Source organism: Cygnus atratus, chromosome 1 (assembly GCF_013377495.2).
Source record: "Cygnus atratus isolate AKBS03 ecotype Queensland, Australia chromosome 1, CAtr_DNAZoo_HiC_assembly, whole genome shotgun sequence".
NCBI lineage: Eukaryota > Metazoa > Chordata > Aves > Anseriformes > Anatidae > Cygnus > Cygnus atratus.
Genome location: NC_066362.1, coordinates 1461971 through 1476609, shown reverse-complemented (window position 1 = coordinate 1476609; position 14639 = coordinate 1461971). Strand labels below are relative to the sequence as shown.

Sequence of the window (14639 nt, the reverse complement as noted above, 5' to 3'; positions counted from 1 at the left end):
GCGGTGTGTGGGCGCGGGCAGGCAGAAGCAATCGAGCGCCGAGCTCGGGAGCAGCTCCGCCCCCCCAGAGTGATGCCGGCAGGGGGGCGGAACGAAAGAGACGCGGAACGAAAAAGCGGCGGAACGAACGTGCGCGGGCTGCGTTTCCCGCTCGGCCCCGCCCCCCCGCCCCCCCCAAAGCGACGGGGACGCGCTGCGGGACCAAGATGGCGGCGCCCAGCGCGGCGGGGGCCCGAGGGAGGCCGCCCGCAGCCACCCCGCAGCAGATCCGGGACCTCATCGACGGCGGCATCGCCCCGGAGGGGGGCGGCAGCGACGGGTGGGGGGGGGGGGGGGAAGCGGCCGGGGAAAGGCCTGAGGGGGTGGGGGGAGCCGGGAGGGGGGGGGCCGGGCCCGGCTGGGGGGGCAGCGGCGCTGAGGGGAGGGCGCTGAGGGGGGGGGTTGGGGGCGATGGGGGGGGCTGGGGGGTGCTGAGGGGGGTTTGGGGGTGCTGGGGGGTGCTGAGGGGGGCTTAGGAGGGTGCTGGGGGGGGGGTTGGGGGTGATGAGGCGGGGATTGAGGGCGTTGGGGGGGGATTGAGGGCGGTGGGGGGGGTTGGGGGGGTTCTTGGGGGGATTTGGGGGTGCTGGGGGGGTTGGGGGCCGCTGGGGGGGGCTTTGGGGGTGCTGAGGGGGTCCTAGGAGGGTGCTGGGAGGGCTTAAGGGGGTGCTGAGGAGGGGGTTGGGGGGGGCTGAGGGGGGATTTGGGGGCGCTGGGGGGGATTTGGGGGTCCGGGGGGGGGGTTGGGGGCCGCTGGGGGGCTTTGGGGGTGCTGAGGGGGTCTTAGGAGGGTGCTGGGGGGGCCTAAGGGGGTGCTGAGGAGGGGGTTGGGGGCGTTAGGGGGGGGTTTGGGGAGTGCTGAGGGGGGATTGGGGGGTGATGGGGGGGGTTGAGAGTGATGGGGGGGATTTGGGGGTGCTGAAGGGGGCTTAAGGGGGCGCTGGGGGTTTTGAAGGGTGGTGGGGGGGCTTAGGGGGGCGCTGAGGGGGGCTTTGGGGGGTGCTGGGGGGGGGTTGGGGCTGGTAACAGGGGGTGTGCTGGGAGCACGGGGCGCTGGGAGGCACGGGGAGGGGAACTGGGAAGTACTGGGAGGAACTGGGAGGTGCTGGGACGCTGGGAGGGCGGGTAACGAGAGGCTTGGGGGGGGGGGGGGGGGGGGACAGACGCTGGCCGCAGCCTGAGGGAGCTGAGCTGGCCCCGCACTGGGCCTGAGAGCCGAAAAATGCGCCGGAGCCCCCGGGGGGGCACCGACTTGGGTCTTACTGGTGGGCACTGGGGGGGCTCCGAGAGGCTCAGCTCTTACCGGGGGGGCTCCGAGAAAGCTCCCACCTCCCGCTTGTCACGCCCGACCCTCGCCAGCCCCTGCCGCCGCTTACGAAACGTTTAACGCGCGAAGTCCGCCTTTTGTGCTTTCCGTGCGCCGCTTTGCGAGCGAACCCCTTAAAACCGCGGGCTCGGGGGGGGGGGGGGGGGGCTTCTGGGGATGGGACGGCGGCCGGGGTTGGGGGGGGGGGACGGCGGGGGTCAGCCTGAAGGACGAGACGGCAGAAGGTTTTCGCTCGCTGACTCGCTGTGTCCCTCTAGGAAGGAGGCGGCCGGCCGGCCGCAGCCCGCCAGCGGGGACGCTCCCCCCTCGGAGTCGACGAGCAAAGAGGCTTATTTCAGCCGGGTGGAAACCTTCACCATATCCTTCGTGGCGCTGAGCTTCCGGCCTCCCCTCTCCCCGCTTCGCCATCCCCGAGGTTTCCCTGCATCTCCCCGGGTTTTTTGGTTGGTTTCTTGTTTGTTTTTTTTTATTTTTGGTTTGGTGTTTTTTTGGTTTTTGGTTTGGTTTTTTGGTTTGGTTTGGTTTTTTGGTTTGGTTTTTTGGTTTGTGTTTTTGTTTGGTTTGGTTTTTTTGTTTGGTTTGGTTTTTTTGTTTGGTTTGTTTTTTTGTTGGTTTGTTTTTTTGTTGGTTTGTTTTTTTTGTTGGTTTGGTTTTTTTTGTTGGTTTGTTTTTTTGTTGGTTTGGTTTTTTTTGTTGGTTTGTTTTTTTGTTGGTTTGTTTTTTTGTTGGTTTGGTTTTTTGTTGGTTTGGTTTTTTGTTGGTTTGGTTTTTTGTTGGTTTGGTTTTTTGTTGGTTGTTGGTTTGGTTTTTTGTTGGTTTGGTTTTTTGTTGGTTTGGTTTTTTGTTGGTTTGGTTTTTGTTGGTTTGGTTTTTTGTTGGTTTGGTTTTTTGTTGGTTTGGTTTTTTGTTGGTTTGGTTTTTTGTTGGTTTGGTTTTTTGTTGGTTTGGTTTTTTGTTGGTTTGGTTTTTTGTTGGTTTGGTTTTTTTGTTGGTTTGGTTTTTTTGTTGGTTTGGTTTTTTGTTGGTTTGGTTTTTTGTTGGTTTGGTTTTTTGTTGGTTTGGTTTGTGTTTTTGTTTGGTTTGGCTTTTTTTTGTTTGTTTGTTTGTTTGTTTTGGTTTTTTGTTTTTTTTTTTCCCCCTAGGGACGAGCCGCCCCGTGAGGAGCGAGGCGCCTACAGGTGGTGGAGGGCAGCCGGTGAATTTTTTTTTTTGTTGGGGGCGGGGTTTCGGGGGCTTTTCTCCTTAACGCCGCCACCCGCTGAAGTGGGCGGGCAAACCCCACGAGCTGTCCCCGCGCTGGTGTGCGCCAGGTACGGCTGGGCCAACGTGGAGTGCGACGTGCTGAAGTGCTCCAGCTGCCGGGCCTTCCTCTGCGCCAGCCTGCAGCTCGCCTTCGACTTCGCCAAGTGTGCGTATCCTGAGGGCAGGGGGGAACCTTCCCAGGCGCGGGGTTCGGGATTCCGCGCCCCGCTGTCCGCCCGAAACGGACCCCGTGGGCCTGTCTGGGTGGCGCCGGGCGCCTTCTGCCCCTGAGAAACGGGTCTGATAAAGGTCCCTTAGTTTGCGGCGGCGCGATAAAACTCCCCGCTCCCGCTGCCGGAGGCGGGTTTCCAGGCTCCCCGGTCCGCTGCGCTGGTCCTCCGCTGGTTCTTCTTAATTAAAAACGGCTTTGGCTTGATTGAAACGACTTTGGCTTGATTGAAAAGACTTTGGCTTGATTGAAAAGACCTTAAACTTTTCTTAATTGAGAAGACCGGGGGGCTGCTGGCACTGCCAGCCTGTGCAGACGCTCACCTCGTGTAATTTAACCCAGAAAGCCCCCCGCTGCCCTGTTTGCGCCGGGTTGGATCGCCAGAGCTGTCCCGGTGCTGGCTCCCGAGCCCAAACCCTGCCCAAACCCTCATTTTCCTCCGCCCGGGTCTGTCCCAGGTGCCTGGAAAGGTTTTTTTTTTTGCCCGCCACCACCGAGTTTCATCTCCTCGCCTCGTTTTGTTTTGTTTTTTTTTCCCCCTTTCTTACGGGTCCCTGCTCTCGTTCCCCGCCGAGCAGCGGAGGCGCAGCCCGGCTCGGAGCTGCAGCAGCCTTTCCTCTCGGCTGCTTTTCCTCCCGCTGGTCGCTCGGGCCGTCTTCCTCAAATAAAGCCCGGCCCGACCGCTCGGGTAGGGATCACGGCGCCTCAGGAAGACCTGGAATAAGCGGGGGCGGAGAAGGAGAGGTAAACGTAAAAACGAGCGTTTCGATTCTGAAACGCGAATGAGGGAATGAAACATTGAATCTTTGAGGGAGGGGGGAGCTTGACTTCCAGGCAGGGCTGCGATTCGGCTCCTGCGGCCCGGGTGGAGGGCTCAGGTACGTTAGCTGGGGTCTGGCAGCAGCCCAGGTGCAGGCAAAGGTAAAAACCGGGGAGAGGAAGCGGTCCCGGGGCTGGTGGCTGGCTTGGGCCGCGTCTGCTGCGGCTCCCCTCGTCCCCGCTTGCTGTTTGTTCTTTCCCTCCCCTTCCCCGAGGCGTAGCGGTGGGTTTTGCCTTGCAGATAAGGAGCGCTGCTCGGAGCTGAAGAAGTCCTTGTGCACCGCGCACGAGAAGTTCTGCTTCTGGCCGGACAGCCCCTGCCCAGGTCGGTCCCGCGGAGCCCAGCGCCGCCCCGGGATCTCCCTTTCCGTCGCTCTTCTCTTCTCCTCTCGCCTCTGTGGCTTCTCCCCAAGCTCCCGCAGCAGGCGGCGGCGTCCCAGTCCTATTTTCCCCCCCTCTCCTGGGGATGCGGAAGCTCAGCGGCAGGGGGGGGGAGTCTCCGAGCGGCAGCGGGAGCCCCGCGTCTCGAGTTCTGGGCCAGCGCTGCCTCCGTTAACCTTCGTGTGCCTCCCGGGCAGGGAAAATGCTGCTCGGGTTGTAGGTGGGAGCGGGTGGGGGGGGGGGGGCGGATGACATGGGGCGCTCAGAGGGTCGTAGACTTTGTCTTCCTGGTGATTTGAAGGTCTGAACCCAAATAATTCCGCGATTCAAAGCCGTGCTGCGCTAGGACGGGTCCTGGCGAAGGAACGAGAGGCTGCTCAGCGTTTCCTTTAAAAGCCAAGACCGTCAGCAGACCTTTGCTGGCCTCGTTTCCCCTCTTCCTGCGGGCTAACGAGGGGCGGGAAGGCAGACGTCGCACCCAAGGCCACTTTTTTTTTTTTTCCTTTTTTCTTTCTTTTTTTTTTTTTTTTTTCCCCCCCCTCCGCCAGACCGCTTCGCTCTGCTGCTGGTGGACGAGCCCCGGGCCCTTCTCCAGGACTTCCTGGAGCGCTTCCAGAGCCTGTGCCAGCTGGAGCTGCAGCTGCCCTCCCTCCGAGCCGAGGACATGAAAAGCACGGTGAGTTCCTCGGTGCTGGGCTGCTCGAGGCCCCTGTGACGGGGCGAGCGGTGCCCGCGCTGCGCGCCCCCTGCCTGAAACGGCTCCAGGCGAGGACCTGGGCCGCGCGTGTTGAGGGTCCGGCGTCGCCGTGGCTTTCTCCACGGGTGCTCCCTGCGGGGCGATTTTTCCCCTGGCCTTTCTGGAGGCACCTCAAAGGGAGTTCGGGAGGGTTTCTGCCGCGTTCGGGAGGGTTTCTGCCGCGTTCGGGAGGGTTTCTGCCGCGCAAGCCTTTGCCCAACGCGGGCGCAGCTGGCTCGTGCCGGCACGATGTTGCCGGTGGCAAGGGGCTGCAGCGCCGGCGTCCTGCTTTCCCTGGCAAGATGCAAAAGCCGTTTTGGGTCCCACAGAGCCCTTTGGGACTTTTCCCTGGCAACTCCTCCCCCCCCGCCCCCCGCCCCGTTCGTTACCTCCAGGGGCTCTGAGGATCCTACAAGAGGCTGGAGACGAGCGCTTACCCCTGCGGGAGGGAGGAGCAGGGAGGCAGGAGCCGAAGCGTAGCCTGCGAGGGCTCTTTTCTCTCTCTGTGTCTCGCCAACGGCCCCAAAAGTGCTCTTGGCTCGCCCAAACACAGGCGGCCTCACAATCCCTGCTTGTCAGAGCTGAGATCCGCTCGGCATCCGGGGAAGCAGGCAGCAGGGAGAGGCAAACGGGCACGGGGAAGGAGAGCGCCGTCGCTCCGGGTGGCTTTAGCGTGCTAACCAGAGAATTGAAGAGCTGAGTGTGCAAGCTCGTGCCCTTCGGGGCAGCGAACTGGGACCTTTCTCCACGCGTCGTGTGGGTACGGGCAGGGTACGTTGCCAGGCTGACGTGCCTGGTCTGGGGCTCTTGCTTTTATCCTGACCCGCTTTTCTAACCAGAGAGTCCCTCATCTGTCACACCGGGGGTTTTCCCGTCGTTTTCGTATTTCAGCGTCGTTGCCAGGCCGGGAGCCCCGAGGGCAGCGCTTCAATTAAAAAAAAAAAGGAGCTGCGGGGCACCGGGCAGGGGGCAAATCCAGCCCCAGACGCCGATGGACTCAAAAGGAAGGTGAGCGCTGCCCCTGACCCCCAGCCTCTCTCCGTCCCCCAGTCCCTGACGGAGGAGAAGATCACCTTGCTCCTCCAGCTGATCAGGGAGGAGCTCGAGCACAACGCGGAGGGGGAGAAGCCGCCGGCGAGGTTCACCTCGGAAGCCCTGCCAGTGCACGTTTCCGCCTGCGTCCTGGCGCTGTGCGGCTGGACCTGCGGGTGAGTGCGGGGCCGACCCCGCGACGTCTTCGGGCGCTCGGCGGATGAGCTGAGCGTGCCCCTGGTCTGCGCCAAAGCGAAATGCAAACTTTTAAGAATTTACATCGGGGCTGCGGGTGGGTTTTCACGTCCTTCCCAGCACGCTGGGCTACCCGACCAGCGGCTGAGGGGTGCTGGCTGCGTGCCCGCGACCCTTCCCAAATACCCGCGGCCGTTCTGAAGGCCGCCGTTTTCGGGAAGGGCCCGGGCTCACCCCAACCTTCCCCCCGTGCCTTGGCTCCGTCCCCGCAGCGCCGTGTCCGGCTCCCTGCTCCTCTCGGTCATCACCTGCTCGCGCTGCATGAGGAAGGTGGGGCTGTGGGGCTTCCACCAGCTCGAGCCTGGCGGCCCGGAGCTGGACTCGTGCGGCCCCAGCGGCGCCCCGACGGCACCCGCCGAGCGCTGCCCGCCCGTGCCCACGTCTCCGCGCAGGATGCTGACGCGGAGCCAAGACGCGGTTCCTCCGGGCTCCGAGCAGGTACGGCGCGGCGCTCAGCAGGCTCAGGACGTCTTGGTTGCGGGGGCACGCAGGGCTGGAGGCCGAAGTAGTTTGGGTGTCCGCTACCCCGGAAGGGGCTCTTCTTGGTGCCGTGGGCCCCGTCGGTGGTGGCACAGCTCCTGCCGGGAGAGCTTGAGGGGGTTTTGGTCTCCGATTTGAGCCGCGCAGCGCCTCCCTGTCGCCGTCAGGCAGAGGCTGTGCTGGTGGCCCGAGGAACCGCAGAACCGCAAAATGGCTGAGGGTGGAAGGGGCCTCCGGGTCCATCTGGTCCCCCCCCCTGCTCCAGCAGGGCCACCCCAGGCTGGCGCCCAGCCCCACATCCAAGAAGCTCTCCAAGGAGGGGGCTCCGCAACCTCTGGGTACCCGTGGCAGGGCTCCGGCACCCACCCAGCCCAGAAGTGCTGCCGGGGGGCAGAGGGAACCTCCTGGGCTCCAGGTTTCAGCCTTTCCTTGTAGCGGAGACGTTTAAGTCTCTTCGTCGTTTTCGTTGTCCTTTGCTGAGCTCTCTCCGCTCCGTCCGTGTCCCTCTCGTACTGGGGAGCCCAGAACTGGACCCAGTTCCCCAGGTGCAGCCTCACCGGTGCTGAGCAGAGGGGCGAAAATCACCTCCCTCGACCTGCTGGGGATACTTTCCCCATCAGCAGGGGCACGTCACCGGCTCACGTTCAGCTTGGTGTCCGCCGGGCCCCCGGCTCCTTTTCCGCAGAACCGCTTCCCAGGAGGGTTCCCCCAGCGAATCCCAGTGCCCGGGCTCGGCTAATCCTTGTCCTTTCCCCGCCGGCAGCAGGAGAAGAGCCCGTCCCCGGTGGTCTCTCGCCCGCGGGCTTGGGACTCCCCCAGCCCCGTGGAGCGAGGCGAAGCGGAGGCAGCCAGCCCCACGCTGCGGAGCCGCCCCGTCACCCGCAGCATGGGGCAGGGGGAAGCGGCCGTGGATGTGCCGTCCAGCCCCGTCCGCAGGGCCAAGCGGGCACGGCTCTGCTCTTCCAGCAGCTCGGTGAGTGCCGCGGGGCCGGGTGGAGCAGGAGCCTGCGGGAGATGAAGCTCCGGGCCAGCTCGGGGCTGGTGTTCGGGCATGGGGAGGGTTTCATCGCGTCTCCGGAGCCTGTTTGAAACGATCCCGTCACTGATATCCTTCGCTGCCCTCTTCTCTGCCTGCCCAGGACGCTTCCTCGAGGAGTTTCTTTGACCCCACCTCGCAGCATCGCGACTGGTGCCCCTGGGTCAACGCGGTGGAGGGAGCGGAGGCCCCGGAGGATTCTGCAGCCCGGGCCCAGGAGGAGCCCCCGAAGGCAGAGCCGGGCTGGCAAGTGATCCTGAACGTGCTCCTGGCCATCAGAAAATGTGACAGAGTGCCCGAGACGGAGCCTGTGGTGAGCCTGCGGGGTTCCCAGCCCCGAACCTGAGCACCCGAGCACTGCTCGCTGCTGCCTTCCCCGGGGCCGAAAGCCTACGGGCAGGGTTCGGGGCAGACGAGCTCGCTTTGGGCTAAACACGGACCCAGCGACGGGGCGGACGGGACCGAGGACGTGTCTTCGGAGCCTGTTTCCCCTCCGGCTGCTCTGCCGGCCTCTCGGCCGGGTCTCGTCCGCTCGCGACGGGCTGCGAGCGGATCTGTCGGAGGGCTGCCGTAAATACCAGCCCTTCCTTCCAGCCCGCCTCAGCGCCGCCCGAGGTCCAGTTTCGCTTCGTGTCCTGCTGGAGAGCTCCCGACGCGTCCCGCGGGCGTGCCGGTGGCCGGGGCCTGCTGCCGGCACCCCCAGCCTCGTGGAGCCGTGGCTTTGCTGAGCCGGGGGGGGGCGCAGCCGAGGCTGCAGCCCACCCGCAGCGGGTGCCGGGTGCCCCCCCCAGGGCCCCGTTAGCTGCTTGAGCGCTCCCCTCCGCTCCGCTCGGGGCCGAGCTGCGGCCGTCCCGCTTCACCCTTTTGTCCTGAGCGCTTCCTACGAGTCGCAGCCCCCAAAGGGCTTTTCCCTCGCGGTTTTCCTGCTGGGAAATCGCGCTAACAACAAAAAGAGGCGCTCGCTGGCGTCCCGGTAGCCGGGAGGGGTGTCTCAGCCGGCTTTTTGGTCGTGGATCCCTCCGCGGCGCTTTGACCTCTGTTGCTTTGCTCTCCCCTCTCCCGCAGAGCCTCTCGGTGAAGTCCTCCAAGGTGTTCCGCATTTTCCGGCAGTGGGAGAGCGTGAATCCCTCCTGAACCTGCCGGCTGCCTCCGGGGGAACCGCACGCAGCCCTTGCTGGGGGCAGCGCCTCGCTCCGGCACAGATCCCCTTTACGGTCGCTCCCGCGGCAGCTCCGTGCCCCGGGGAGGGCTCAGACGCGTGCCGCGAAAGCCCCGGGCTGCCCCAGTGCCAAACCATCCCCCCAGCAGCCCCTGGGGACCCCCCCCCCCCCAGGTCTGCCTTCCTCGGAGCCCCCCGCCTTCGGCAGTTGCTGCCGTAGCCCTCGGCCCCGAGGCCTTCGACAGCTCCGCGCGGGGCAGGACGAGGGGCCGCGGTCAGCTGGGCCTGCCCCCAGCAGCACGGGGAGGCGATGCCAGGCGGGAATAAACATTTCACCTTTGTTTTTTTCTTACGGCTCCTGTGGCCCTCCTTCCCGGGGCAGGGGGAGCTCCGGGCCGGCGAGCAGCCGCCTGCAGCGGGGGGGTCGACGGAAGAGCGGGGTGTGCCCAGGCTGCTGGGGGCAGATAACGGCCCGTCACCTGTCCCGGGGTGATAAATCGCCCAGCAGGAGCTCGGGGGAGGCCGAGACACAGCCAGAAAAGCGTGGAAGGCTCTGCTCAGGGCTTCTTCTGGCTTAGGTGTTGATCTCCCCTCCCCCCGGAGAGGGAGAAGAAAGGCAAGGAAGGAAACCCTGACCTGGGTGTCTCCGTCCTCGAGGACGCGGAAGTGGGCTTTGGGGAGGGCTCAGACCCCACGGCTGCCCCCAGAGCAGCTTTGGACCTCCTCCCCCTGGGTCTGCTGCTGCCAAACTGGCGTGAGGGAAGGCGCAGGGACGTGTGGTTCCCATATTTCAGAGCAAAGCCTCTCCCTTGTCCCTATTTTAGGGGTCGGGATGCCTCCGAGCCAGGTGCTCGTCACACACAGAGGCCCTGCCGCGGTTTCCCCAGAGAGCATCTAACGGAAATCACCTTCATCTCGTCTTTGGGGGTATTTTCTGCCCGCCATGGCGCCCGGGAAGGCAGCGGCCACCGTGCTTGGGGCTGGTCCCTTGCCCTCGGGCAACAACGGCGCCACCGCGGCCGGCCCTGAACCCCAAAACTTGTAGGTTTACCTTGCCCGTGGCTTTCCTGGGGGGGGGGGGCTTCTGGGGGCCACCTAGGGCTCGAGCACGGGTTGGTTCCCCTTCCTTCCTGGAAGAGGACTGGTGCTCCTTCACCCCGTGGATCACAAAGGCCAGGGGTTCTTTGTCCGGCAGGGTGGGCTCCCCAGTTCCCAGCTCGCCCACCCCCCACAAAGCCCGTGCGGCAGCGTTTCACAATGGGCGGGCGAGGTGCCACAATCCCTGCTCGCCCCCGGCCAGCCTCAGACCCCCAGTTTTTAGGCGGAGGGGGGGACTCGGTGGGCCCCCGACCCACGCTGTGCGCTCACCCCTGGGACCCGCGGGGGCCTCCACGGGGTAGTGTGTAGCTGGCTACAGGACCGCCAGCAGCTCCGCCCGAGGATAACCCCCCAAAAAAGGGTCGGGAATGCCGTCGTGGGCCCTGTCGCCCTGTTCCATGTAAAGGAACCAAGAGAAAACCCAGCTTTTTCCCTCTGTGTTCATGCCCGAGGAGCATCAGAGTCAGGGGAAACGGGGCCCACCCCGTGAACCCCGCGTTCTTTAATCACCGCTTGACCCCGTCGCTTGTTTTTCCGCCCGGATTCCTCCTGGTTTAACTCACCCAGGATGAGAATCACAACCCCTCGGGTGGTGGATTACGTCCCTGCCCCCGTGACGGAGGTGCTGGCTCGGGGAATGGGCGGGGCATTAATTGAGGAAGACAAGCCGTGGCTCATATAGGGTGGGGGGCCCCCCCCCGCCTTTCGCGGGGACTTTATGGGGTCCCCCTGATTTGCGTTTCCTCCTCCGCGGACGGGCGGTGCTGGCTCCATGGCAGGCACGGGGAGGTGACGCCGGGCGCAATTTTTGGTGATGCCGGGGTCAGGAACGCGGGGACGTCCGCCCCGGGGGCGAGGACGGTGCCACGCCAGCCTGAGGGACATCCGCTAATGTCACCCTCCCGCCACCCGCTGTCACCTTCAGGGTGCCTCCCCGCCCCGTCCGGGTTGGGTAAAACCGAGGCAGGGCGAGGCGCCTCACCGGCACGGCATCCGAAATCCCCGCGGCGCGCCTCGTGCGGGTGGGGGGGGGGGGGGGGGGGGGGGGGGGGGGGGGGGGGGGGGGGGGGGGGGGGGGGGGGGGGGGGGGGGCGAAAATGGCTCCGGGCGCGTGGCCTGTTCCTAATTTGCCACCCCACAGATTTTTTCGGGGCGACGGAAGGGTGGCGCGGGGCGCCATCGCCGGGGCCACGCTTGCCCCACCTGAGGCCCTGCGGAGCGCGGGGGGCGGGCGCAGGTGAATCCCGTGGTGCCTCTCTGGGCTGAATTTTTTTTTTGGGGGGGGGTAAGGGGGGTCGGCGGCGGGGCGGGGGGGAGCTCCTGGTTCGTTTGTTTGTTGACCTTTGTTATCGCCGGACCCAAAACGCTCTTGTGACCCAAAACCAACCCCAAGCAGCCCCCCCCCCTTCATCCGCCAACGGGGTTCTCGAACCCGCGGCCCTCCCTCTTCCCGCCTCCCCCCCCACCCCCCAAACTCCCCGAACTACAACCCCCCCTCCCCCGGCACTACACCTCCCGGCACCCCCCGCGGCATGGGGCGGGGCCGGGCTGCTCGGCCCAATGGCAGCTCCGGCGGGGCGTCGTGAGGTCACTGCGGGTGGACGTTCAGGGGGCCAGAGAGAGGCTCCGGCAGAGGCGGCCGGAGCGGGGCTGAGGCGGGCGGCGGCGGCGGCGGCGGGCGGCAACACAGGAGGGCGGCCGGCGGCCGCCGGACCCCCGGCACCGGCCCCGCTTGGGGGGGTCCCGGCCCCGGGGTCCCTCACATGCCCAGCGCCCCCCCCACCCCCCACCCCAGGCTCCTTTCGGTCCCCGTCGTCCCCCCACCCCCACCCCTCTTTCACCGACGGGAGCGGCGGCGGCGGCGCTGACAGCCCGCCCGGAGCCCCGGGGGCGGCGGCCACCATGTCGTCCCCCCAGCCCGGGCAAGCGGCTGGATCGGACACCGACGTGGTCAAGCTGTATCCTTGGTGCCTCCTGGGGGGGGCGGGGGGGGGGGGGGGGGGGGAGGTGGGCCTGCTGCCGGGGCTGGGGGGGGGGTAACTGGGAGGGTAGGAAACTGGGGACCCGCCCCCCCCCCCCCCCCCGTCCCCCCCCCGTTATCGCCACCCCCCCCCCCCTCCCCCTTTTGTGAGGTCAGGCCCAGCCTCGCCCCCCACAGCAGGGCTGAATGTGCCCCCCCCTCCCCCCCCCCAGCCTGAGGTGCCCCCCCCCCCCCCCCCCCCCGTATCCAGGGAAAGGCCTGACCCCCCTCGTATCCTCCCCTATATCCCCCCCGTTTTGTTTTTTTGGGGGGAATTTTCCCCCTTTTGGGGCTCACAGTGACACCCCCCCCCCCCTCCTTAAGCCCTAAGGGTGACCCCCCCCCCCCCCAGCCCCCTCCCTGTTAACCCCCCTGCCCTGCCCGCCCCCTACAAGGAGGCTCAGGGCGGCCCCATCCCCTAAAAAAAACCTTTTTGGGGTCTTTATTGGGGTTATTATTCCCCCCCTGCGACTGCAGCCTGCCCTTCACGGAGCTGCCAGCTTTAGGGCTTTAAGTTTATTTTTTTGGGGGGGGGGGCTGGCTTGCAGCAAACCCTCGGCACCGGGGGCAAAGGGCTTTTTGGGGCCGGGCCCCGTCTCGAGGAGGTCCCGTTTATGTAACGTGCCAGGTTAGGGTTGCCTCCCCCCCCCCCAGCCTAGACCTGTTTATATTTTTCTTCCTCGTTTCTTTTTTTCACCACCCCCCCCCCCCCCCCCCCCTTCTCATTCTTGCCCCTTTGTGGGGAGGTAAAACCCTTCTCCCCCTGCCTCTCTCCGGAGCGCGGGCGGGATCGAAAATATCGGGAATTTGGTTATGGGATCGCTTTATTAATAGGTTTTGTTTACAAGGCGGCGGCGGTGTGCGCCGAGGGGGGGGGGGCCCGGGGGGGGGGCACGGATGACAACAGCACCCAAAATGTTCCCCCCGGGCCTCCCCCAGCAGGACCTGGGGCTGCCGGCTCCGAGGGCTCGAGGTCTGATTTAGTTCCCGGAGAGATAAAAAGCAAACTTATTTGGGTTTGGGGGTTATTTTTTTTTTTTTGGGGGGGGGGGGGGGAAGAGCGCCGGCGGCAGGAGGGCGGCTTATCGAAGGAAACTTGCGCTGCCGTTGGCCGGGCGCCCTGCTCCTCTCCCGGAGCCGCTCTCGGTGTATTTTGGCGGTGGTGGTTTTCTTTTTTCTTTTTTCTTTTTTTTTCTTTTTTTTATTTTTATTTTTTTTTGAGCAAATAGGAAATGACTAGCGATCATGGTTGAATCTTGAGCTATTTTTATCCGGGGGTTTAAAGTTACACACACACACACGGCGAACGCGAATCGCAGCCTGGTCGCGCCGGGAGGAGGGCCGGCGATTCCGGCTGGTTGGGGTTGGTTTTTGGGGGGGGGGGGGGGGGGGGGGCACAAAAAAAAATCTTGGCTGGGGCCAGCGCCAGGAGAGGTCTGGGCTGGAGAGAGGGGCCGAGGCCCAACCTGAGCTGCCGCCGCTCTCCTTTTCCCCTCCCCCTGCTCTTTTTTTTCCCTCTCTCTATTATTTTTCGTTGTTGTCGTTCGTTTAGCAGCCGGCGTCTCCTCTCCGGCCGCCGCGGACGTTTTGGGAGACAAAGGGCAGCTTTTCCGAGCCGGCGGCTTTTCCGAAGCCTCTCCTCTCCTCTCTCCTATTTCCAGAGGCGCCGGGGGCCGTGCGCTGGTAGGTGGCGAGCCCCGAAATGCCCCGGCGTCCCTCGCCGCGCGCCGGCTGCTTTCCCCTTGCTTTCTGACGAAAGAAACCCGAGGGAGGCTCTCCCCGAAGCCCGGCTCCCCCTGTCACACCCGAACCCCCCCCCGGGGATGGAGGGCTTAGAGCGGCCGGCGTCCTGCGGCCGGCAAACTCGGCAAGTTGTGCGTGTGGCAGACGCCTGCTCGGCTCCCCTCCCTCCCTCCCTCCCTCCCTCCTTCCCTCCCCGGCCTTTTTTTTTTTTTTATTTTCAGGCCCGGGCGTCTTCGGCTCCCTGAGCTCTGAAAGCAAATCCCGCTTGGAAGCCCCCCCGAAATTTGGGGCTGCCTTGGTGGGCCCCGAAGGAGGCGTCTGAAGGAATGTGTCTGGAGGCCGCTCCTCCCTGGGGCTCGAGGGTTTTGTCGTCGCGTCGCTTTTATCCCCCCCCCTGCATTTCGCTGCCATTTTCGTGACAGTTTTCCCTTTTTCGGCCTCTTTTCGCCTTCCTGCTGGGGAATAACGGCGCGGATTTGCGGCCTGCCGGGGGGCTGCTTTTGGAGGGGGGGGGGGGGGGGGGGCGACGGCTCGAGCAAACGCCGCCTCCTCCCGCTCTGACAGGTTGAGGAGCCGAGCGGGGGCCGTTCTCTTTTTCTTCCCCCCCCCCCCCCCCCATTTTCAATCCTGACGTGTCCGGGGCCTTTCGTGGGCGCCCCTTTGTGAGCGGGGAAGGGGGGAGAGGTCGCTCCGGGCTCTCCCCGTGGATTTCCTGGCTGGGGGGGGGGGGGGGAGCCGGCTGCTCGCCTTCGTGCCCCTTGCCGACGTTTAATAATCGCCTCGGCGATGATGTGCTGAAACTCGGAGTCACTTCACTTCATTGTTTCTCCCGGGGACGGGCCTGCAGCGGGCGTCCCCGTGTCCCGGGATGGAGGCGGGGGGGGGGGGGGGGCAGGTTTGCAGCCCCCCATTACGGTCACCCAAACTTTTCCGGGTGACCCCCAAACCCTTACGGAGCCTGGAGGGGGGTGGGGGGGCACTGCCTGCCGAGGCATCCCCGTGCCCCAAAACGTTTGGGGGTCCGCCGGCCGCCTCCTCCTCCT

The 14639-nt window shown here is 65.1% G+C and overlaps 2 protein-coding genes across 6 annotated transcripts in view; both read left to right on the top strand.

Moving 5' to 3' along the window:
* Positions 1-173: 173 nt before the first annotated feature.
* ZC3HC1 (zinc finger C3HC-type containing 1) lies at positions 174-9074 on the top strand. The gene is given in 11 exon segments (XM_035566576.2): positions 174-319; positions 1624-1723; positions 2622-2660; positions 2663-2774; positions 3898-3981; positions 4586-4713; positions 5824-5981; positions 6273-6498; positions 7307-7513; positions 7680-7889; positions 8642-9074. Coding segments are annotated over 11 exon segments (1446 nt in total). The 5' UTR covers positions 174-206; the 3' UTR covers positions 8711-9074.
* Positions 9075-11651: 2577 nt separating this feature from the next.
* The window catches only part of UBE2H (ubiquitin conjugating enzyme E2 H), a 51111-nt gene continuing 48123 nt past the window's right edge, over positions 11652-14639 (top strand). Inside the window, exon 1 of one of the 5 annotated variants that reach the window (XM_050712939.1) lies at positions 11652-11791. In XM_050712939.1, the coding sequence (XP_050568896.1) occupies positions 11736-11791 (56 nt within the window). In that variant the 5' untranslated portion in view covers positions 11652-11735. Of the gene's footprint in view, positions 11792-13150; positions 13537-14639 lie in introns of those variants that run through there. The other 4 variants (XM_035571256.2, XM_035571261.2, XM_035571253.2 and 1 more) reach the window with 4 other exon arrangements.